The sequence below is a fragment of the Lonchura striata genome, chromosome 3 (assembly GCF_046129695.1).
Source record: "Lonchura striata isolate bLonStr1 chromosome 3, bLonStr1.mat, whole genome shotgun sequence".
NCBI lineage: Eukaryota > Metazoa > Chordata > Aves > Passeriformes > Estrildidae > Lonchura > Lonchura striata.
In genome coordinates this window covers 99,826,666-99,851,256 of record NC_134605.1, presented here as the reverse complement: position 1 = coordinate 99,851,256, position 24,591 = coordinate 99,826,666, and the positions used below count along the sequence as shown (strand labels likewise).

Sequence of the window (24,591 nt, the reverse complement as noted above, 5' to 3'; positions counted from 1 at the left end):
TGGTCTTAGGAGTGAATTCAGTGAATTTCAATACAGGAAACAAGACTTACAATTCTGAATCAGAATGATGGCAGAGATGACTGATGCTTCTGCGTCAGTCAGTCCCTACATTTTTAGTTTCTCAGTGTGAAGCAGAGTATGAGCAATCATTTCATTGATACAATTGTGGTAATATGTTAATAAGGAAAAAAAAAAACTTTGCTATTCATTAAAAATAGCTTCTCCTTTTAGTCTTCTTTATATATATAGACAAAAACAAAGTGTGCATACAGATTTACTTATAATTTGATTTATTGGCTGAATTAGACAAAATTGTTGGGTATGTGCTTTGTAGGGCCTAGAATTCATAACTCATCAAAGCTATTCTAAAATTTGTCCCTGAATTCAATGAGATAAGGAGCAGTCTGATATGCTGTGTACCTTCAGATTAAAACCAACAGTAAAAATAATAAAATTGGTGAGTTTTGAGAAGATGAAGTCAAATCACTATGGAGTAGGCAGAGGTAAGCACATTACCAAGAAATGTTTCAGTCCATATTGCTTCTTGAATTCTAATTAGTCTTTAAAACACACTCCTCAAACAAAGTATTACAGGCTATATTTTTAATGATTTTCTGTCCTACTAACAGAGAAATTGGTTAAAGAGATGCTCAGAAGGCCCTTGAGCTGAGCTGTTTGTGTTGTTGCTGTTGCCCAGACAGGAATGGTGCGTTGCGACACGGCCGTGGGGACTCCCGACTACATCTCGCCCGAAGTCCTGAAATCGCAGGGGGGTGATGGCTACTATGGACGGGAATGTGACTGGTGGTCTGTAGGGGTTTTCCTTTTTGAGATGTTAGTTGGTAAGTAATGATTTCTTCTGCTAGTGAGACTGTGATTGAGTCTTCCCTGTGCATTTAGCTGCACTTTGCTGCATGGAGGCTGCTTGTACCTCACTGACAGCTTCTAACTTCTGGCTGATGCTGTGGCTCATTGCTGTTCTCTTTGCTCTCTGTCACTCTCACGCTGCGACAGCTGTTTGCGTGCTTGCTCAGTGATTAGTTCCCTGACTCGGTTCAGCTTAAAACTAATTCTTAGAATAGTTTTAGCTGGGGTCAGCTACCTCACTACATTTGTGCCACCTCAGTCAGGATTGAGTTTGCAGGGACACAAGAGGTGAGAGAAAAGGCAAGGGTAGGCCTGCTCTTTTCTTTTCTCCTTCTTTTCCACAGCACATCTGTCTTCTATTAGGTCAAAGTGCGGGTATGGGTCAATTCTTTTTTTTTTTGTGCTTAAGTCAGGATTTTCTAGTAAAATACACTGGACTGCTATGGCAATGAACATAGAATATAATCTGTTCAGGAGATGAGTCATCTGCATCTTAAAATATAGTGAGGATCAGTATGATAGTCTGGTAGCAAAATTCTGATTATGGAAGGATGGAATTGAGCATACAATTATTAAAAATCAGCATTTTCTGGGAATATTGCAGATTTGATGTTTCTCGCATGCTGAGACAGGAGATGCACTTAAACATGATGCTATTACTACTTCCAGTTCTTTCAGAATTACATCATTTTGACTTCATGAATGTTTTATAGTTAATAGCCTCTCATGAACAAATTTAGTAGTAAATAAAATTATTCAGTTCTTAAAATATTGGGCATAGCAGAATATTTTCTCTGCATTTCAAAGCCTGTTTTTTTCCCCCTCACTGGTATCTAGGAGGAAAATATTACTTCATTTCCCCATATCCCACATATTGGTAGAAAGTATCTATTTTTATCTGTACTTTCGTATCAGATTCTTCCAAAACTTTGCACTTCAAAGAAAGCACATAAACTGTTCTGTTATTCTGGTGATAAAACCACAGAACTAATGAAAATGGTAATTTTATTATGAAAATTAAAATTTTATTGTGTGCTCAATTAAACCGTAAAATATTGGTCACAGGATGAATCCTAACTTTAGTTCAGTGACTTAAGATAGTTTTAAGGTGTGGCCAAAATCAAAGCTATTTCCAAGACAGAAGAGGATTATGAAGAGGAAGGCTGGGAAAGAGGGAGGCAACAGCAAATACCAGTGATTCCCACCTGCAATGCACTGTTATGGCAACGTAATAAATTTGCTAAAAGTCTAGAAGTTAAGTTCAAGCTGCTGTATACTAATTTCTTATTTTGCTATAAAATGGCAGAAAGAGACAAAACAAAAGCAGAATGGTTGTTGTCCATTGGTTTGTTTGTACATTTTTTCACGTTCATGGTTTTGAAATGCTTGGTTCCTCGTTGGAAGGCCACAGCCTGCAGTGCCAGGTGATTCCTGCCTGCATGCAACACACCAGAACCAAGGAAAGAGCCTGGCTCATGTGACTGTTCACCTTCTCTATTAAACCTATGGATTAGTTGGGAGAAAGGATCCCTGTGAAAGTTGCAGCTTCTTGATTACAGACCCAAACCATTTCTATGTTAAGAATGTTGCCAGTTAATTTGTCAGTTGCCTTTATCACAGCCTATTCTTTTCACTTGCCCCAGTTTTACCTTTCTTAAGTCTAATTCCTTTGCAAATATCTTTAACTACAGCCTAGGCTAGAAACCTCTGGATGAGAAGTCTTATTATTTTAAAAGCCACCTGCCATGTTAATATGGGCATTCAAGCTGATGTAATTTTCAGTCAGCAAGATTTATTAATATGGGTTTAATAGTGTGGTAACACACTGGAGGGCTCCTGCTCAGAGCTGGCATGCCTTAGGGAACATAGACCTGTTGCCTCTGAAATGGTCTTCAGAGAGCTTTGGTGGATTCCTTTTAACAAATGTGCATGAGCAAATCTTTAATGAGTTTTAGTTTTATCCTTGGAATGTTTAAAGATTGATTCCTATGGGTGTCGGCCATTATGTAAATTAGAAAATATATGAGAGCTTTAAGGCAGAACAAAAGATGTCATTCACCAGGCAAAATTTTGGTAGGGATAGACAGGAAGGAAAATGGTGTAGTTTATAACACAGACATTTTAGGGAAGGAATATTTTTAGTAGTATACATTACTTGTACACTGCATGTCCATTTTTTTTCTTTTTCTTAATAAAAGACTCTTCTAGGTAAATTGCTTGTAGACTTTTCATTATCTCTTCTGTCTTATTCAACTTGCATAACTTAAACATGATGTAAAATCAGAGCCAGTTTACTGTTTTATTTTCAGGCGATACTCCTTTTTATGCAGACTCACTAGTAGGAACATACAGTAAAATTATGGATCATAAGAACTCATTGCATTTCCCTGATGATGTGGAAATCTCTAAGCATGCAAAGAACCTTATCTGTGCCTTTTTAACTGATAGGTAAGTGTACATACTTTTCTGGCACTGTTTTTTATTTTGGATGGTACATTGTAAAAATTAATTCCTTCTCCTACTTCTCCTGATCTCTGTTCAAATCTCTTCTGCCAAACCTACTGTTCTCTAATTTTCCTTTTGAGGTGTTTTTTCCTGGTATTGTATTTTATTTCTATGAGCAGTTCTTACAACTCTTGTTAACAACACAGTTTTTACTGGACAAATCCTTCAAATTGCAATAACACACTTGTAATGCTGAAAGTAATTAGTAACCTCAGAGGCAAGGACAAAATTGTTTTGCTCAGTGTCTATATGGATGTTACTTAAAAAAAGTGGAAGGAAGTACTTTTCTGAAAGTAAGCATGTATTTACTGAATTTTTTTTTCATTTGCTTTGTTGCATTAATTGGTAAATATAACTAACAAACCTTCAATGTTATTGTTTTGGCTACAAAAAAAAAAAATCCTAGAAGTTTCCCTTAATGGATCTAAGCCACTTATTGAAATTAAGCTGTGTAAGCTTGTTCTTGACCTGAGCAATTACGTTTTGTTTACTTTCAGAAAGCAGAGATAATCTTCAATTTCACTGATTTAAAAAAACAGGGTAGGTCCCCAGTTAACTCTGGATCGATGATGCCTTCTTACGCTTTCCTGTGGTCACCTGAACTTGGCTGGAGCAGGGCATCCGGCCGCTGTAGAAGGAGGAATTAGGAAAACAAAATGCCTTATAATGGGTTTTACATTCGAAGAGAGATTGTTTGCTCTGCTGAGCAAGCCTGTGGTTGGTCAGGAAGGATGTGCTTTATTTAACAGCATTTTTCACCTTTAGTAGCTGAAGGGTAGAGAGAAAATATGATTAGAATTTAATAGTGTAAATGTAGTAAGGTGGACTTGTACTACGTGTGTCCCTCTTCCTGTTTATATTTAACACAGGGCTTGAGCAATTTATTTGAAACAGATGCTGTGTGATCACTGCTGAAGCACTTAAAGAAGGACTAAACATCAACTCTGTGATTTATGGCTTCTTTTCCATGCATTGTTTTTATGTCCTGTTCTTTTACGTAGTTTCAAGAGAGATTCCTGTTCAAACTAAAAGTTTCTCGTTGCACTTAAGATTTACTTCATGGCAAATATCAGCAAGAGTCGTGTCAGGGTTAGTTGTGGGGCAGAGGATGGAATTCTTAGAATATTTATTTTAGTCCAGCTTTGAATAACTGTTCTGTGCAGCAAGTCAGACCTTCCTTCACTTGCGTCTTATGGTCTGTCATGTGGTTTGGCAGACACGAAAGTTCTGCAGTTTTATTTCCCCCAAGGGTGTTGAGTTTTTGTTTGTGTTTTTAGTTTCTTCTTAGTTTTTGCCTCAGTGCTCGCTTTTTTGCTTTACTCCCCACGTGGCAGACTCCAGATTCTGGACGTTTTAGCAGTCACAGGGAGAGTGCATGCTAAGAATCAGTAAATTTTATATAAGGAACTACAGATTAGTGGTTGGTGGTTTTTAAATTTTGTTTTTGTTTGACTGTTAGTGTAGCTAACACAGACAATCTTTACTGAAAGTTTAATTGCTGCTTATGAACAAGTCAGCATTTAAAAAAAGCAAAAGCAGCTATTTTTCCTAATGTGACTCCGGATTAATGGCTGTTTAGGGATGTGCGACTTGGGAGAAATGGAGTTGAAGAAATAAAGCATCACCCTTTCTTCAGAAGTGATCAGTGGAACTGGGACAACATTCGAGAGAGTAAGTAAATCAGGTTAAAAGTTCTATTTTATTCAGTATTTACAATAGTAGAAATTAAAATAAACTTCCAGTTGTATAAACAAAGTAATTTCTATCTATCAAGAATCTTGCTCAGACATTCATATTTATCACTTGTATTATGAAACCTTATATGAGGAAGGGTTAATAAATATGCATTTTTCCTACTGGAATTATTTCACCTTTATCATGTTTTTAATGTAGATGTTTCAATTCTAAACAATGGAATTGGATGGTTCAGAATTTTATCTGAAAGGAATGTATGTTAGCTTCTGTTTCTCTTGTTTTTTTGTTCTTTTGAGGTGGGTTTTTTTGTTTTCTTTCATTTTTCCTTTAATCTTCTGATAGTTAAGGCAGGAGTTTGACAGTGGTCTTGTCAGTTTTGCTGCTTTTCATGTGAGGTATTGAGAACCTAATAGCTTTAGGTAAAAAAAGCAAAGTAGTTCAGTTCTCATAAGCTTGTCATATCTTCTAAAGTTTTATATTTACTAAGAAGTTTTAAAATTATTACTGTATTTAAAGTTATATTCTCAAGTGTGATTACCTGAGCAATATGTCTTGCATACTAGATGGTCTATGCATTAGGCAACGAATACAAAAATAGATTGTTCTAGAAAAAATGGTTCATAGTAATATTTCCAGATCTGCTGCCTGGTTAATACATATTTAACTCTAAGTTATTTAAGGATATCTTATAATACAGTCTTCTAACACTAGAGACATACCTGTATATAGCAAGTGACTGAATCTTGGAGTGAAATTCATCTTTTTTCCCCTTTTTATAGCTGCTGCTCCTGTTGTTCCTGAGCTTAGCAGTGATATAGATAGCAGTAATTTTGATGACATTGAGGATGACAAGGGAGACGTGGAAACCTTTCCAATCCCCAAAGCCTTCGTGGGAAACCAGCTGCCTTTCATAGGATTTACCTATTACAGAGACAATTTGTATGTGATACTTTAATATGCATTTTTAAAAGCATACCTGCACAATTTTTCTTACATTCTTTCTTTTTTTCACTCTAAATGCATAATTTATTCCTTGCATTATATTAATTTATGTCCAATTGTAAAGATACAAAATGAAAAGTTTGAGTAAAATAATTTGTTACACTTTCAATTATTCCAATAACTGATTAAACAGTGTATTTTTATATTCACAAAATTATACAATACCTTAAAAATCAATTAGGGTGAAAATTCTGATAGATTTGTAATTTTTTTTCTAAAAAGGCTTTTTATTAGTTATTTTAGAAGCTTACACAACATAACAACTTTCTAGAATTCATCTTGAATAATCAAGAAATAATTGTATTAATTAAAAATTACAAGCTGCTGTAGTTTTGGAGACATTCTGTTAAGGAACAATTCAAATTAGAAAGATGCATTAATACCAAAATGAAACAAGCTTCATTCTGAGAGCAACATAGGACAAATTGAGATTTGAGAGAATTGATTAAAATGACCAGGTTGCCAGAGTTGCTGAAAACTTTAGTAAGAGCTGGAGGGATTTGTTTCTGTTTTTGACAGGTTGCTAAGTGACTCCTCTCAGTCTTGCAGAGAAAATGAATCTGTGCAATCTAGTAAAAATGAGGTTAGTGCTTTTTTTATTTGTATTAATGGGATGATTAACTAATTTAGTTAATCTGTTAAGAAAAGACAAAGTCTAAATTAAGTCTGAAACAGTTCTGTGGGGGGCTTTTTCTCTTTTAATGATCCTCAATAAAAATGATATTTTCTATTTACAGGACAGCAAAGAGGTAAGTATAGTATCTGAATTATGAAAGGAATAAAAAAAAACCTTCATAATTTTATGTGGATGTGAAGTATCTTAAATGTTTATTCACCAAATGGTTAGCAGTAAACCAGTTATATTTTGAAACAGTTGTAATCAAGTGTTAAAGTGATAGTATAGTAAAGTACTGTAGTATAAAGATAAATCAATACAGATATTTCTCAGATTCCTTTTGTATCCAGAATTTGTTTGGAAAGCCAATGTGTGAGTGTCTGTTTCCTACAGACAGCATTACTCTTATGAAGGTCCCACACTTACATTAATGATTCGTGACTGATTTATTCAGAGTTTGAAAAAGTAAATTATCACCTGCAGGGATAAAGGAATGTTTAAATCATATTCAAGTTGGAGTATATGGAGCGTGTTTATCCAGCTTTTGAAGATTGACTAATGAATTTAAATTTGCATGACAGGAAAAGCAATGGCATTTTCATACACTTACTTCATTATGTTTCTTAAACATTTGTATTATTCAAGTGAAGATAGTATATTGTTAGCATTTCTTAAAACTTACAATTGCTTTTCAAATTTTAAAAAATACATAAAGGAAATGCATTATGTATTGATCAGATAAATTTAAATGCGCAAGCTTATTAGACTCTACTTCCTTCCTGTCATTGATGAATAGATGAATAGTTTTAGACTTCACCTTTTGAGTAGAAATGGTGCTGCTGTTTAAAATACATATGGTCACATTCATGATGTTTAATTTATATTGTGTTAGTAAATGCAGATGGCAAAATTTTGCATCTCACTTCTGACAGCTTACTTTATCTGCATTTTCTCAAGCAACAAATCTCCAGTTTTGATGTCCTTTTCAATGTTCCTGTTGTGGAAATCTTCTAATTGTAACAATTATAAAGTATTTTGGAAACCCACATGTTTACATTTTTTGTTTGGGGGGTAGAAGAAGAGGAGGAAGGGAGGAAAATAAATGTGTTTGAAAGCCTGAAGTCATGAGATTAATCCAAAATCTGTTATTTATAATTTCTATTTAGGTACTGGACTCAATGATTTCTTAAAATTATTTTATTAAGCAAACCAAAACATTTCCAAAGTTTCCATTATCATCCAAGATGTAAGACTAAGAAATTCTTCATGTGAGGTCATTGAACATGTTTAGCCATATTATCTAAGATTGTCTGATTTGGTCATGTACACCCCTTTTTTATTTTTTTCATTTCATTTAGAAAATGCTATCCAAAAACATCTGCTCCAGTGGAAAGTCTCTGGCTACAGAGCACAGCAAAGGGCCGGTAACAATGTTTTTTGCCCATATAAATTTAATGACTCACAATCTGTGGCACATAATTCTGTGATGGTTCAATTCAATAAGCAGCAAATTTTGTTGCTATAAATCCATATATTTAAAATTATCAGAATTAATACCTTGTAAAGATGTAACCTTCTAGTGATGGTTTTAAAAAAATATACTGGAAGATTTAATTAATTTTCCTCTCTTTCCCTTATTTTTTATTTACTTGAATTGCATTTGTTTTCTGTGAAATTATTTTTATATGTGGACCATGCTTTTTTGACATTTTACACAGTTTCAGAAAAAACTAAGCAAGCTAGAAGAACAGCTCAGTAATGAATTACAAGCCAAAGATGAACTAGAACAGAAGTACAGGTGAGAATGTTTCAGCATGCTTGGTATGTTTATAAAGATGTTTTATTAGACCTTTTGTTTCTGAATGCTTAAAAGCATTTTAATCCACTCTGGGGATTCCCAACCCTGCAAGCAGACCTCACTGTAAGTTGCTGGCTTAATTCTTGCTACTCCTTTGACTAATGGGATGGTTTTCTGGGGATTGGTTTAGATTTTTTTTGCTTTAACTCCCTATAAGAATCTCACTATTTAGTGATTTCACTGGTTCTTGAGGTTTTTGCTTAAAATAGAATATCTTGCGTGGAATTATTGAGACAAAAACACCTTACATAAAATTAGAGAAACACATCCAAACATTCTAATTTCTGTATTATCAGTAGGGTTTAAAATTATTTTTCAAATTTGTTCAGGTCTACAAGTGTTCGTTTAGAGAAGATAGCAAAAGAGCTCGATGAAGAGGTAAGGCCATAGATTTCTTACTGGAATTAGTAACATTTGTGCATGGATTTTTCCCTTCAGTAACAGCAAATTGCTTTTGAGTAGCTGTATATTTTATAGCAAATAACACCAGCTGATTTCTTGGTGTTCACAAGCATGAAATTGTTGTCACTGCTAAAATATTTTTATTATGCTTTCTGTACTGTAACTGCACATTTCTTTCTAGAACTAGATTTTTACCATATATTTAAGTTGGCAGACAGCATGAGACAAATATCCCATACAGATTTTTAAAATTGAAGGTGTGAGAGTAGTGTTTCCAGAGGAGGAAGACCATGCTTTGGATTGTTTGGTGTTAGTAAAAGGACTCTTTCTTGCTCAGCTTTGTGCTTTACTGCTTCTACAAATTTAGATAATATATGGTTCGTGCAGGTGCATGTCAAGACCTTACCTTTATATGTATGTTTCTTTGCTCCCAGAATGACTGCTTAGGCAGGTCTACCAGGTTTGTCAAATCCAGATGATCAAACAATATTCAAATTGCAAAGCTCCTGGCCATAGACATCCTGGGCTGGATTTGACCACGTGTTCTGATACATAGTATTTGCAGCAGGCAGATGGACTGGCTTCCTCCATTACAGACTAAACTGAGTGCATGAGCTGTGTTTTTATCGTATAAAAATTACCACTCCTGTATATGTAATTAGTGATGTAATTTTTTTAATATATCCAGATAACTTCAAGGAAGAATGTAGAGTCTGCAGTCAGACAGTTAGAGAGAGAGAAGGCTCTTCTTCAGCATAAGAATACGGAATACCAGAGGAAAGCAGAACATGAAGCAGATAAGAAACGCAATTTGGAAAATGAGGGTATGTTCAACCATGCTTGAAGGTTCCATTTTGATGTGGGTTTTTAATACTTAAAATAAATGAATTATAGTTCCAATTGAAGTGTTTTCATGACAGTTATTAACAATGTTGAGTTGTGTTTGTTGCAGTTAACAGTTTGAAAGACCAACTTGAAGATTTAAAAAAGAGGAATCAGAACTCTCAAATATCCAATGAAAAAATCAATCAATTACAAAGACAGGTATGCCAATATTTTATAATAATCACTGCTTGAAATACAGATTTTGGTAACAGTGGAGGAACTTGGAATGTGTAATCAGGTTTTAAAAGCTGTTCTTTCTTGTTAGGTTTTGGTGCTCAAATGTAATCTTAAAATATAGTCCTTACTTCTTTAACTCATAAAACTTAGTATTCTGTAGTAGAAATAGTGTGCTTTATAATTTAATTGTTTCTGAAGTATGTTTTTATCAATCTTAGTTGGATGAAGCCAATTCTTTGCTGCGGTCAGAGTCTGATACTGCAGCCAGGTTAAGGAAGAACCAGACGGAAAGCACAAAGCAAATCCAGCAGCTGGAAATTAATAATAGAGAACTACAAGATAAGAACTGCCTGCTAGAGAATGCAAAACTCAAACTGGAGAAGGAGTATCTCAATCTTCAGTCAGCTCTAGAATCAGAAAGGAGAGACCGAAGTCATGGATCAGAGATGATCAGTGATTTACAAGGTATTCCTGCAAATCTTCTGAAGTTGAGATTGCTTCTTTTCTCTGGTGTGGGTGGTGTTATTTGAGTTTCAGACTGTGACTAGGTAAGCGTGCTGTTTTATAAAATGTTACATAATTGTGAATAGCATTTAAGAAAAAATGTGTGGTAACATCTATAAAACATTTTTGATAGCTTTTAGAATCACCCTAAAAGGAGACATTCTTAATAGTCAGAATTAGAAGCTGTTACATTTCAAAAATGTTACCTCTAAATAGATAAAGTTTGTTTTCACACACTGACCACAGCCTCGTTGATATTTTGGTAATTTTTAAGGTCGAATATCTAGCCTTGAAGAAGAAGTGAAAAATGGAAAGAGTGCATTAGCCAAACTGGAAATGGAGAAAAGACAATTGCAGGAAAAGCTCACAGATTTAGAAAAGGTAAGAGCACTGATAGATGAACATTTGTACTTTTATTATTTGAGACATTGCAACCAAACCTATACAATTTTTTTTTCCCCCCCAATTTGAGAAGTGGGGGAAAAAGACATCATTTCCCATACAATCATAATACATTTTACTTCTAAAGTACTTAATTATGTACTCCATTGTGTACCTTAACAATACAATAGCTACATTTAATTTCATTTCAGTGTGGAGTTTTTTAAAATTCTTATTATTGCCAAAAATAAGAGCCTCTGCTAATAGGATTTTTTAAACAAAATTGTTATTGGAACAAATGGCTTGAAAAATTTCTTCAATAAACTTAATCTTCAGGTTGCTCTTACTATAGAATGTTGGTTGTTAAGGCAGTAATTCTATAATTGTTTGCAACTGGGGATGTCGTACATTTTTAGAATGCTTTGATGTTCACAAAAAAACATTTATGGAAATGAGTTCTCATTTCCTTAGCATGAGCTCTCTCTTCTATTCCAAGTTTCCTTCCAAGCGGCATGGTGTTGTTCAAAATTCTGCCACTAACCTGGTGTATTTAATGTTTTATTTCAATATTATTTTTTCTTTAACAGGAAAAAAGCAACATGGAAATAGATATGACATATAAATTTAAAGTTATGCAGCAGAACCTTGAACAAGAAGAAGCTGAACATAAAGCCACAAAAGCACGATTAGCAGACAAAAATAAGATCTATGAGTCTATAGAGGAAGCAAAATCTGAAGCCATGAAAGGTGTGTATTTGACATCACAGTTGGACTTAGGTGTGAATTGTACAAAGTAGATAATATAATCTTTCACTGTGCATATTCTGGTGCATCTCATGACAACTGAAATATCTTGAAGGGAAGGATAATTGCCAAAAAAATCCAGAAGATAGCTCTTATTTTGAATTAAATGGCTTATGTTTATTGCAGCTAATTAAAAAGCTACCTACAGATCCTGTCCTTCCAATTGCAGAACATTCCCAAAAATTTTGAGCATGCAGATCTTCAAAAGAAGCAAGAATTATTCAGTAACAATGGCTGAGTTACTTGGCATATCAGGTTCTCAAACAGCATCAGCTCTTTGATTTTATATTGTCACAGCCAGAGCACAGTAGATTTAAATGTTTTATTTTTAAAATTCTACCTGTTTTGTTAATCTCAGAGGTGTTGCAGATAAAACTGGAAGTTATCTAAAAGCTCAAAAGTAGGAAATAGTTTTGTCAGAAATGCTTAAAAGCATCCTCTGGGTGTGTATCTACTGTGAAAATTTTAGCTAATCACTTCTAAGTAGTCTTTCTATTCAGTTTTAAAAGGAAAACCATGTGGCTTATTGTTAGTACAGGGTAGACATTCTCTTCCCTTTGACCTCCAAAATCTGCTGTTTACACTTCACTGATGTCTTATACCTTTTACTTCACAGAAATGGAAAAGAAACTTTTGGAAGAGAGAGCTTTAAAGCAGAAAGTAGAAAATCGGCTGTTGGAAGCTGAGAAGCAGCGCTCCATGTTAGACTGTGATCTCAAACAATCCCAACAGAAAATAAATGAGCTCCTTCGGCAGAAGGATCTACTGAGTGAAGATGTAAGGAGCGCTTTGTCTTGAGTCAAACCTTGTTTTCCATGTCCTAGTATTTTTCCTGTTATAGCTGTATTTGGGAATATTTGTGAATGAAAACGGCAACAAAGTTTTCCCCCTCTGCCTTTGAAACTTTAAAAGGTTTGCTTATGAAATGTGGTGTCATTTTTCTGAAATATTTCAGAATTATTCATGTTAAAAGGTTTGTCCTCTACAGTGGTAAATGCTGTGAGATTGACATGGAAAAACTAGGTGATTTAATGTGTGCTAATGCCTTTTTTCAGGAAGCAGCTTTGATTTACCAAGAGATGTAAAGGAGGTCAATTAGAGAGTGTTTAAGTGTTGTTTTCTTGTGTAGATCTGTAAAATTCACAGGTTTCTACTTATTTTTCAGGTAAAAAACTTGACGTTAAAAATAGAGCAAGAAACGCAAAAGCGCTGTCTCACTCAAAATGACCTCAAGATGCAAACACAGCAGGTCAACACCTTGAGAATGTCAGAGAAGCAGTTAAAGCAGGAGAACAACCACCTTCAGGAAATCAAATTAAGTCTGGAAAAACAAAACAATGAACTCCGCAAGTATGCAAGTTGCTCTATATGTTTTTGTCATGTTACTGATTTGAAGTATTTTTGGAACAAAAGCTGGGAGCAAAATTAATTTTGAAAGTTGCTGCAAGGAATATGCTATTCTACAGTGCAAAACTTAATTGTTCTTTGAAATAACTTACAGTACCTCTAATTGTGACTTGCCCTAGTGATTCAGCAGTGTATAGGTTTGTATTAAAAGGCGTTCGTTAACCTGAAAAATCTTGGAAAACACAGCTTAAATATGAGTCTGAAAACTTGAGAGAAACACTTATTTAACTGAAGGCCTAGGTAACTTTTTTAATGATGTAGGACTTCAGTGAAGAGGAAAGTTACTGGAATTATTAGTCTAGGAGAGCTTATCAGAGTTGGAAATACTGCTACAGATCTACAAAGCATAACCATTGGAAATACCTAGTACTACAGATAACACATCTGTTGGACCTTCAGATAGGAGTGTCAGTAGTTCTTCAAGGTCTTACAAGTAGTATTTGCACCTGATAGCAAATAAGGAAAGAAACAATTTTATTTTTTACATAAAGAACTTTCTTGTGAATGAAATGACCAGGTTACCACACATATCAGATGAATCTCAATCCTAGCTCCTTTATGACTTGGATGTTTCTTCTCCCTGTGCTTTGCCTTTCTGTCAGGAAGATGCAGTTAGTCATGTAGAAGGTGGCCATAATGGGGAGCACTGGCAGAAGTCTTTTCTGCTACATTTCTGTGTTATGGAGCTGTTGTTTAAATAACAGATGAATTCAAGAAAATATGCATGTCAAGGAATACAGACATTCACAGACTGTGCTCTAGCAAACAGGAGACCCAAAACAACCAGTCAGATCAGTGACATTTTACATGGAAATTAGATTCTGTTGGTGACTGTTTACTTTATCAATGTCTCTTACCAGTTAAACTTTGTGACACGGTTGTAGTTTATTGTGTTAGCAGTATTAAACTGACTTGTTATTAGTGCAGTATTCTCAGGTGTACGAGTGATAAAGAGAGCTGGTACCCATAGGAAGATTCAGGTTTAATAGCTGATGATACTTAGGTCAAGAAATTGCTGGAGATCTCAAGAGTGTGAATGCTCTCTTTTCTGTTTACTGCTTTGGAATATCTTCATATCTTTAAAGCATGTTCTTCCTTTCTAGGGAACGTCAAGATGCAGATGGACAAATGAAAGAGCTTCAAGACCAGCTCGAAGCTGAACAATATTTCTCAGTATGTTTGATGCTGTTTTATTTTTACATTAATCTGCTTACTGAGTATGTTAGCTTTTCTTCTTCCCCCTCAGCCATCAGATGTTTCACATCTGTAACCCAAAGCTACTGGTTTTTCTTGTGCATGTCTCCAGTGTTGTCTGCTGCCTAGATCTTGATCATGTTGAGAAATGTCGCAGCTTTGTGGGAGAGTTCAGAGGGAGGAGTCAAGCAACTCATTTTCCACAGTATGAATAATCTCATGCATTTTTCAAGCCTTTTCCATGCTGTATGGTAGAGAAGAATTGTATTCTCATGTGATGTGACAATACATCTACTGCTCAGATGGAAATTTTGCTTTACAACCAAACTTGGTAGTTATCTATTGGAGTTTTTCTTTTATTGTGGCAACGTGCACCAGAATAAATGGGTAGCATACTTAAAAATCATCACTGGCATGTGGAGGTTAGATTTTATTAACAGTGCGCAGCACATTGCATGAGATGCCAAAAGGCTTGTTTCAATATTAACGGAAAATTAAGATTTGCTTGTGGATTTAGATTAGTGAGGAGGAGGCCTACCTAAAATTTTATAGATGAAAATGTTACACATATTAAAGGAAAGAAAGGGAGCACTGAGGTCAGTTGACTGCTGTAGAGGGGCCAGAAAGACAATCTATCCTGAAATCCCTGCAGTGAGTACACTTAGAGTCATCTGTCACTTGATCTGTAGTCAGTCATTTGAATGGACAGAGCAAAATAATGTTTCTTTCATTTTCATCAGAGTTCTAAATTTATATTTATTCCATGAAATTTTGAATTTCAAATTATTTTCTAATTGTTTTTTCCCATATTCCTGTATTTCTTTTTGTTCTTTAACAGTCATACTGGTTTCATGGATATATATGATTAGATTCTAAACTCCACATGCCTAATTACATCAGACAAAGATTTAAAATAGTAGATAAAATAATTAATTATTTTCTGTGCTTCAGATACTTCTGGTTTTGTATAAAATAGTTATTTTCACATTTAGAATATCTTTTGCATTATTTATACAAAGAAAATGCAAATAATATAACTACCCATTCACAAATATACAAATTAAAAAAGGAAAAACAACAAAGTAAAATAACCAAAGCACATTTGTGAATGATGATGACATTTAGATAAGTTTCAAGAAGGCATTGCACAATTATACTCTAATTAGTGTGATTAAAGAACTGCATACCATGTCAACTTGTATAAATTTTGTGGATCCTCAAGAGTATAGAAATCACATAATTTTCTTTCCAACTTTAAATTCTAGACTCTCTATAAGACACAAGTTCGAGAACTTAAAGAAGAATGTGAGGAAAAGACCAAAATTTGTAAAGAAATGCAGCAAAAGATGCAAGAATTACAGGATGAGAGGTAGGTTTTGCTAGTTGGGCTACTAATACATAAAAGATCAGGGTGGCTTTTTGTTGTTTTCTTTCCTCCCCTCCCTAACCTACCCATTTTAAAAGTGTATATCAATAATTTGCAGAGATTCTTTGGCTGCTCAGCTAGAGATTACTTTGACAAAAGCAGATTCAGAACAACTTGCCCGTTCCATTGCTGAAGAACAGTACTCTGATTTGGAAAAAGAGAAGATTATGAAAGAGCTGGAGATTAAAGAGATGATGGCGAGGCATAAACAGGAACTTACTGAGAAAGATGCCACCATAGCCTCAGTGAGTTACATGATCTATAATTTGGGTTGAGGTTGTATGTAAGCTTTATTTGCAGTTTGAGTTATGCATTGCTCTTTAGCAGTTTTGGGGATACACAAATATACCTAATGTTTTTAAAGTAATTATTTCTTATGATTGAAATTCAAGAATCTATTATTTTGTTTCATCCATGCATTTCTCTGGCCATTTCTTCTCTGCCCCTTCCCCTCTTACAGCAAGTCCTCTTACCCTCATCCTGGTCTCACTCTGCAGAATTTCCTTCTGTCTTCTAATCCAGCTTTGTTTGCCAAATAATGAGTTTTGTCACATGTCCTTTTTTTTTTTTAGTTGGAAGAAGCAAATAGGACACTAACTAGTGATGTGGCTAACCTTGCTAATGAGAAAGAAGAGCTAAACAATAAACTGAAGGAAGCACAAGAACGTATGTAATCTCTGAACCAAATGTGATTTAAATTGAAAATAGGTTTGTTCTTTAATAGTACTATGTGTGTTTGTCATGAATTTTCATAGATTTTCTTTTTAATTACCTTGCTACAGAAATTACAAAACTTAAAGAAGAAGAAGCAAATGTAGGAAATATTAAAGCACAATTTGAGAAACAGTTGTTGAATGAAAGAACGTTAAAAACCCAGGTAAGCAAATATATTCAAATGCATGTAGACACTGTTCATGAATCAAATAATTTTTAATAGAATACTTTCTGTTATAAAGTATTGATATATACCAGTGTTACTTTATTTGGTTTTGCTCTGAAAGTAAATATATTGGGTTTTTTCTCCTTCTTCTACGTAGACTTTCAGTGTAGTGAAACTGGATCCTTATGATTCATAATAGAGGAACTTCTAATCCAGATGTATTTCACCAGCAAAAGCCTTCATTTCCGTCAAATGATTTGATATGTTACTGGTTTCAGTCTTGGTTTGCATACCTCTGCAAGTTCTCTAAAGACATACATTTCTGATTTTAATCTAGATTGTTTTTAGAACAAGTGGCATTTTAATACAAAGACATATTTTGGGTCTAGCTAGTGAAAATGGAAAGGATTATTTAAATGAGTAAAAGTGCTCACACAGCTAATGCTTGCTTCAAGTAAAAAGGGCATCAATACCTTCTTTTGTGTAATACATTGAATTAAAGCAAGCTTGTAGTGCTGGATTGCAGAGGTCTTAGTTTGTGCCTGGTTATAGACAGAGAGAAGACTTTATTTCTTCACAACATAATAATTTGGTTTTTGTCACTTTTTTCTTTCCACGGGAAGGCTGTGAATAAATTGGCTGAAATCATGAATCGGAAGGGTCCAGTCAAACGTGGAGCTGACACTGATGTACGGCGGAAGGAAAAGGAAAATAGGAAGCTGCATATGGAACTGAAGTCTGAACGAGAAAAGTTAACCCAGATGATGATCAAATATCAGAAGGAAATAAATGAAATGCAGGCAGTAAGATCCTTTTGTAAAAATAAACATTGCAGCATTTTTGTAAAATCTTACTATTGATACAGACTTTAAGGTAACATATTCAATCTCTATTTCTAACTTTTCCCAACACAGAATATATATTGAGATTGGGTACAAATTCTGCATAATTTTCTCTGAGTAATCAAATACTGTGATAATAGGAAATCTTGTGATTTATCCCTGCAGCAAATAGCAGAAGAGAGTCAGATACGAATTGAACTGCAGATGACTCTGGACAGCAAAGACAGTGACATTGAACAGCTTCGTTCCCAGCTGCAGTCACTGCACATTGGGCTGGACAACAGTAGCATAGGCAGTGGACCGGGAGAGGCTGAGGCAGATGATGGATTCCCTGGTATGTTAATTTTATTAATATTTCTGCGTTAACTGGGTTTATACCAGTGTTTTTCCATAGAAACTGGAGTATTAAATTGATGGTCTGATGATTCTTCATCTATTCGTCTTCATCTATTTCTACCATCTTATCAATCCTTTGATAGTGATCACTTGCTCACCTGCTAACTAAATCTGTCTGTTGAAATACTTCACCTTACATTTATTTAAAGAAGTTTCTAAATTCTGTTGTGCTCCATTAGAACTAAATATTTTTTTCACTTTATTTTGGTGGTTACTTTGCAATTACTGTGTGTATGTGATAAAATGTAAAACTAATATTCTCCTAGAGATTCTGTTTTGACTTCTTTTCTACTTTTCCTCCTTTATGTTTTATGTTTAGTCCATATCACTCAATCCCACACTATGGAATCCATGTCCTTTACCTATCAGCACTCTTCTACCTCTGTCAGTATTGCCACTAAGCCTTCCAGTTCTCGCATGCTTCTTGATTCCGATTCTGACTCAGAGGAAGAACCTTTGTCTTGTTCCCACAGCCCTACAGAAGTTGATAGCACAGGTGACATCCCTGAGAGTTTGGTTTTGTTCTTTGTCATTTTCTCTGTTTCAGAACTAACACTATTAATACATAATGAAAGAAACATAAACCAAATCTGGCAGATAACATGCTGCAGCAGCAGGAAACATTGCCATCAAAACATGAGAAGATTTGCATGAACAAATGACTGGCCTGTTTTCTCTAAATGTTTGCAAATGCTTGCTGACAGTTATAAACCCACCATGTTCATTGAGGCATTGAATAAATAAGCCTTATGGCTTGTTTTCAAAATAGCCTCTACGCAGTATCTGCAGCTCTCTATATGACCCTAAGGTACTGGACACCAAAACTCAAATCTTTTCATTTAAGTGTGGAAACATCTAACTCCTCACATCTAAACATATATGATTTTCTTGTAGAAATTAATTGTCCTGAATATTACATTGTTTTACCTTAAAAGTGTATTATGAGTGATAAGGCCCTGTTTTATTAATTCTATATTAATTTTATATGACTACACATACACCCTTTTAACAAAGCTTCTGTTTGGTGTTAATGTTAGAAGTGGGTTTTTATAGCATTCAAATTTCTGTATTTCACATGAGGTTCCTTTAAAGTATGAATACCTTTCCATTGAACATAGAACCTCTTTTGGTATTTTGACATTACTTCATCAAACTAGAGTAAAGAATAATGCATTTCCTCTCTTCTTCTCCTCATTCTCTGGGTTTTGCTTTGAAGCTTCTAATGAAAGAAAACCTACACACATACATATTTTTTTCCTTGTTAGCTGCTGTTGTGGTATGTGCATGGATTTGCTTTGTTCTAAAGTAAAAATTATAGCTAGGATGGGATTTTTTTCTGACATAATTACAAAAGATTTGAGGTAGGATAGTGTCTTCCGTTGTTTCTCCTCTCCTAGTGTTTATAAGCATGTATTTTGAGAAGTTTGGAATTTTCTGCCCTTTTTCTGATCTGTTAGTATTGAATGGACACTAGAAGTGAAGAAATATAATGAGAAGCTCTCATTTTACCTAATTCAATATGTATTTCAGGTTACAGAGAAAAATACAAAAATCATATTTTAGGAAATAGTAGAAACATGCATTTTTTTTGCTCTACTTGTGCCTCCTGAATATGGGTAGACTATTTTTTTGCATCAACGTTATGCTTGTTACACTTTCTATGAGGTGTAGTTGAAAGGAACAATATAAGGTGGCAGGTATGAGGCAAAACAAATGTTACAGAACTGTTTCATGTACTTGATATGTGTATTAAAATAGGCCACCAGCAGCACTGCTGGTAGGACTATAAGCATTGAAGACATTCACAGAAAGAATTCTATGAATATCTAGTATCTAGTAATTATTTGTTACACTGTGTTAAACATGGGCAGGAGCCTGCACATGCCCTCTGATGAGAAGGAAAATAGTTTTTGTAATTTTGGAGTATGTTTCTGCTTGTTTCATGGTTTTGTCTTTGTTAATGCTTAACACTTCATTATTTTTGACTTGGAAGTTCCTCAGCAGCCAGTAGAGGTTATCTGCTAGGGTAGGAAACTCAGTAGAAAAATACTACTGCAATTAAGTATTTCCCCTTAATAAAGCATAGGGAGAAGAAAGACTTGTGTTACATGCAGCTTCAAAAATAGGGTGGAAGGGTATGTGATCCTGTGTATTACCAAGCACTGAGAAAGTGTGATCCTGTTGAGCTTTTGGTGACTACTGAAATGTGTGTGTCAAACAACAGCTGAGCTCTCCATACTCTTTATAAATCAAATCTGACAAATGTGCCAGTGTAATATAAAATACTGCAAGCATGTGAAAGGGCAGTTGAGTTTAGGCAAGGCCTAAAGGTTAGCCAAAAATTACTTATTTTGGATTAGAAAGCCTAGGAGATACAGGCAGAATTAGAGAGAAGAAAAATTTACAGACCAAAAAAGTATGAATTAGAATGCTAAACTGACATTTTCCCCAGCACATAGGGTATATAGGTTATTTGTGGTGGTAATTTGACTTTTTTTTTGGTCTTGGATTGGATATTGTGTGGTCTGTACTAATATCTTTAGGTGCTGTTGTAAAGGTAACAGTCAATAGACATAAGGCTTTTAAGACTTGAAAAAATTACTAAAGAGAATGTGTGTGCTATAGTTGCAAGTTTGTTCTTCTCCTTCCTCCTTGTGTCTACTACTTTGTTGTGATTGCATTGCTGGTTATTGGCTGTATTCAGTGGTACATTATTTAACATATTCCTGAACATTTGCCATGGTAAACTTTACAAGATCTCATACTGTTAAATAGTTCATCTTCTCATGTTTGCACTCTTGCTTTATTATTGGTGTTCAGTAATTTTAAAATGCACAGTGGTCTCAGAATTTGTTGTGTTTATTCTTTAATACCTATCTCTTTTTCAGAATCAAGATTGGAAGGCTGGCTATCAATGCCTGTTAGAAATAACACTAAAAAATTTGGATGGGTTAAAAAGGTAAGAAAACCAGATTTATGATTTTGTTTCATGCATAGGTTCGACTTTAAACTTAGTGTAGGTTTTCAGCACTTCAGTTTTTCTATGTGTTCTCTCTTTACTTAAATGTATAAAATATGTTAACTGGTAATCCTGCATCTGAGAGGAGCAGCTTAAGACAATTTAATAGTTTAAGACTCCTCTTTGTATAGCCAGAGGTGAGAACAGTCATTCATGATCTTCAAATGTTTATACATGCCATAAGCATTCCCAGCAGTATTACAGAGCTGGAATTAGGCAGAGTCTGGAAACAGGTACTCTTGACAATTTCTTTATTTAGGAGATAAGACTAAAACCTACTCCTCCTGCCTTGTGCAGCCTTCATGTTTGCTGCTTCTCAGTAACCTCTTTGATGAGATTTTGTCCAAAATGTAACATACACGTTTTTGTACAAATTTCCTTACTGCTGCCATGCAGTTAATTCTTGACAAAATTTTGGAAGCAGAACATCTTTTAGGTAATTAGCTTTTTAGTGAAGATTGCTAACTATTCTGGTAAGTATAATAGTGATCTTTTAAAGTATGATTCCTGTTAGTTGTCACCTGCACACATGAAATAGGCAGAGGATGACAGTTACTCTCTCTACCAGTCCAAGTGAAAATTAAATCAATGAAATAGAAAGGAAAAGCTTATATCTTATTCTTCTGGCTTTCAGTTTTGTTTCTTCATAGATATTTAAATATGTTTAAAAATCAGTTAATCTGATAATACAACTTCATTTATCAGGTAATCAGAATCGTGTTTGTTATGCAATGAATTCCTTGGCATTGACTTAGTATAAAGTACTACCATTTTCCACTTAGGTACCATTTAATCAAATTGTACAAAAATATTGCCACAACATATGTGATAGAGAATTGCTGTGACATATTTGACATCTGTGATGAGCTGGATTAAAACATGTTTTATCCTTTTGTCTCCTTACAGTATGTAATTGTAAGCAGCAAGAAGATCCTGTTCTATGACAGCGAACAAGATAAAGAACAGTCTAATCCCCATATGGTATTGGATATAGAGTAAGTATTGCCATGTGTGTTTCCTTCTTCTGATTTGTAGGTGAACTGTTGGGAAGACCTGTGACCAAAGGGCCTTTTGAGGTCCAGTCTGGGGGCACAACATCACATGAGACATAACATTTTTAATCTGAACTGTAGAGGCTGGACCCAGTGTGGTGCAGAGTGGGGTTTGCTTTAGGCACTGGTGCAGGATGAACACTGTGGTGCTCAGACTGATCCAGAGAGCTTCCCTGAGCCCTCGTGTCACTGAAGTGCCCCCACTAGCTCAACTAGACCTTCCTCACACACACTTTTGAGCAAAGCATGTAATGAAAGCTGTAGCAGAGCAGATACCATTTTCAGTGTTTATGTATTTTCTCTGACAAGATGGCCTTACAAGTGGGTTATATAGTTAATTTATTTTCTTAATAAATGCAGAATGTGGCTATTCAGAGCATGGGGACAGGATTGTGTTAGAAAGATGACAGCACATGATGATGGTTTCTCAGTGCTTCTGCAAATATAGCTGGATGCTTGTGACTTCTTTGTATTTAGGGTTTTTGGGAGTTCATGTGCAGGGTTGAAAGACAGGGTTTTACCAAGTGATTGGAAATCTGTACAAATTTGACTAATCTTCAGTGGTTCCAAGCCTTAAATGTGGAATGTTGTATCCTAACTTAATCCATCACATTTGTCATTGTGGTAACATTAATTTTGTCCTTATTAAAACAATTTCTTATAGCAAGCTCTTCCATGTCCGACCAGTCACTCAGACTGATGTGTACAGAGCAGATTCCAAGGAAATTCCTAGGATATTCCAGGTATTTATTAATAAATTAATGTTTCTAGTGTAACAGACATGGCATTTCAGACATTGTCAAAAGTATTGTCTAATGAAATAGTTACTAAAAAATCATTGAAAAATGTACTTCTTCAATCTTTGTATTTAGATAATGACTGTGAATTTATATTTGCCAACTAGGAGTATTGAGATTATTTTGCTTTCATTCTAGATCCTATATGCTAATGAAGGAGAGAGCAAAAAGGAACAGGAATTTCCTGTGGAGCCCATGGGAGAGAAGTCAAATTACATTTGTCACAAAGGACATGAGTTCATACCTACTCTTTACCACTTCCCAACGAATTGTGAAGCTTGTATGAAGCCCCTGTGGCACATGTTCAAACCTCCTCCTGCTCTGGAATGTCGCCGCTGCCATATCAAATGTCACAAAGACCACATGGATAAAAAGGAAGAGATTATAGCACCTTGCAAAGGTAAATAGCAAGTATTTGAATATGCAGATAGTGCTGGAGTCACAAGGCATTCTGATAGATCAGAGGATTCTAGTAATGGTCTGACACCAACTAAACATAAAGGTTTGTTTCTCTTTTATTAGTATGTGGCCATCAGCCCCTTTCCAAGAGTGTCTCCATGAGGGTCACTCTTCTTTGAGTTCATGACACGTGGCTGTGGTGTGCATGTGCCTGTTGTGTTGCCATCCTCGTGCAGCAGAGCATGGTGGTTGTCAGGTGCTCACACTGAGTGTTGTGCTCTGCTGTGGGAGACAACAGCGCTATGGAAGGGGTTACATTTGGTGAAGGCTGCTCCTTGTGACTCAAGGTTATATAATTTCTTAGTCTCTGTCACACCTCTTCGCATTACCCGTGTTTTCTTCCACTTGAATGTGTATCTTCCACAGTACTAAGTTGTTACTCTTGAAATACAAGGTGTAGGCACTGTCAGCAGACAGGAAACCTACTGGTTCATTTTAGTTTTGATCTCTCTGCTGATTCTTCTACTTCAAGTATGAGAGTATGCTAATCTGACAGCTAATTTTTGATGTGGGGCCATGTTTAGAATAATAAAGATACTAATTTTTATTTTTAAAATCTTATTACAGTGTACTATGATATTTCTACGGCAAAGAATCTACTACTGTTAGCTAATTCTACGGAAGAACAGCAAAAATGGGTGAGCCGACTGGTGAAAAAAATACCCAAGAAGCCTCCAGCACCAGATCCCTTTGCTCGATCTTCGCCCAGAACTTCCATGAAGGTACAGCCGAACCAGTCCATCAGACGACCAAGTCGACAGCTCCCTCCAAACAAACCAAGGTGACACAAGAGCTGCTATTTAATTCATTGTTCTGAATGTTTTACTACAATTAGTTTCAATTTCTTATTCAGGGTAGAAGGACTCATGCTAATGTATCATGATTCCTAATCAGATTCTTCTGATTGGGTAAAAATTGCCCATACAAAAATTGTTAGTTTTCTTCTGGTTCACTTCTGAGCATCAGAATCCTATCTGCTGTGCTGTGGAAGTTGATAGCATTCTGCAGGTAACATTTATATGATTGTGCAGGGCAGAGTTTCTGTTTTTTTTTCCAGTTTGCGTTTTTCATCACCTGCAGTACTAGTTTATATTTGTTTATGTCAGTTCTCAGTACTGGCAGCCTGTGAAAAGGTTGGTCTCAGTTATTTTGTTCATTGCAATATTCCAGTTTGGCAAAGATTTAACATTTTTCCCCAGAGAGGTAATTTGGCAGTGCCTAGATGGGATTGCTCTCCTTTTTTCTGTGACCAGACTGGCACAAGTATCCCAGGTGGTTGGGTGAGACCTTGGGCTGGGTGAGTGGACAGAGGTACCATGGAGAATGCAGGGAAACACACTCTTGCTGTGATGCTGCTATTACCACAAAACATCCTTATGCTATGAAGGATCTTAAAGAGATACTGGTATTTTAATGGGTGGAA

At 35.3% G+C, this 24,591-nt stretch overlaps 1 protein-coding gene across 2 annotated transcripts in view; it reads left to right on the top strand.

Moving 5' to 3' along the window:
- ROCK2 (Rho associated coiled-coil containing protein kinase 2) overlaps positions 1 to 24,591 on the top strand; it is a 95,691-nt gene that overhangs the window by 64,249 nt on the left and 6,851 nt on the right. Inside the window, exons 6-33 of one of the 2 annotated variants that reach the window (XM_021525398.3) lie at positions 698 to 842; positions 3,177 to 3,315; positions 4,952 to 5,043; positions 5,847 to 6,006; positions 6,589 to 6,652; positions 6,807 to 6,818; positions 8,044 to 8,109; positions 8,404 to 8,483; positions 8,873 to 8,921; positions 9,634 to 9,769; positions 9,898 to 9,989; positions 10,226 to 10,472; positions 10,786 to 10,892; positions 11,480 to 11,639; positions 12,313 to 12,473; positions 12,862 to 13,046; positions 14,207 to 14,276; positions 15,563 to 15,666; positions 15,782 to 15,968; positions 16,296 to 16,389; positions 16,506 to 16,600; positions 17,227 to 17,406; positions 17,611 to 17,779; positions 20,730 to 20,800; positions 21,767 to 21,855; positions 22,577 to 22,655; positions 22,848 to 23,109; positions 23,736 to 23,949. In XM_021525398.3, the coding sequence (XP_021381073.2) occupies positions 698 to 842; positions 3,177 to 3,315; positions 4,952 to 5,043; positions 5,847 to 6,006; positions 6,589 to 6,652; positions 6,807 to 6,818; positions 8,044 to 8,109; positions 8,404 to 8,483; positions 8,873 to 8,921; positions 9,634 to 9,769; positions 9,898 to 9,989; positions 10,226 to 10,472; positions 10,786 to 10,892; positions 11,480 to 11,639; positions 12,313 to 12,473; positions 12,862 to 13,046; positions 14,207 to 14,276; positions 15,563 to 15,666; positions 15,782 to 15,968; positions 16,296 to 16,389; positions 16,506 to 16,600; positions 17,227 to 17,406; positions 17,611 to 17,779; positions 20,730 to 20,800; positions 21,767 to 21,855; positions 22,577 to 22,655; positions 22,848 to 23,109; positions 23,736 to 23,949 (3,509 nt within the window). The remainder of the gene's footprint in view (positions 1 to 697; positions 843 to 3,176; positions 3,316 to 4,951; positions 5,044 to 5,846; positions 6,007 to 6,588; positions 6,653 to 6,806; positions 6,819 to 8,043; positions 8,110 to 8,403; positions 8,484 to 8,872; positions 8,922 to 9,633; positions 9,770 to 9,897; positions 9,990 to 10,225; positions 10,473 to 10,785; positions 10,893 to 11,479; positions 11,640 to 12,312; positions 12,474 to 12,861; positions 13,047 to 14,206; positions 14,277 to 15,562; positions 15,667 to 15,781; positions 15,969 to 16,295; positions 16,390 to 16,505; positions 16,601 to 17,226; positions 17,407 to 17,610; positions 17,780 to 20,729; positions 20,801 to 21,766; positions 21,856 to 22,576; positions 22,656 to 22,847; positions 23,110 to 23,735; positions 23,950 to 24,591) is intronic. The other variant, XM_077782430.1, reaches the window with a different exon arrangement.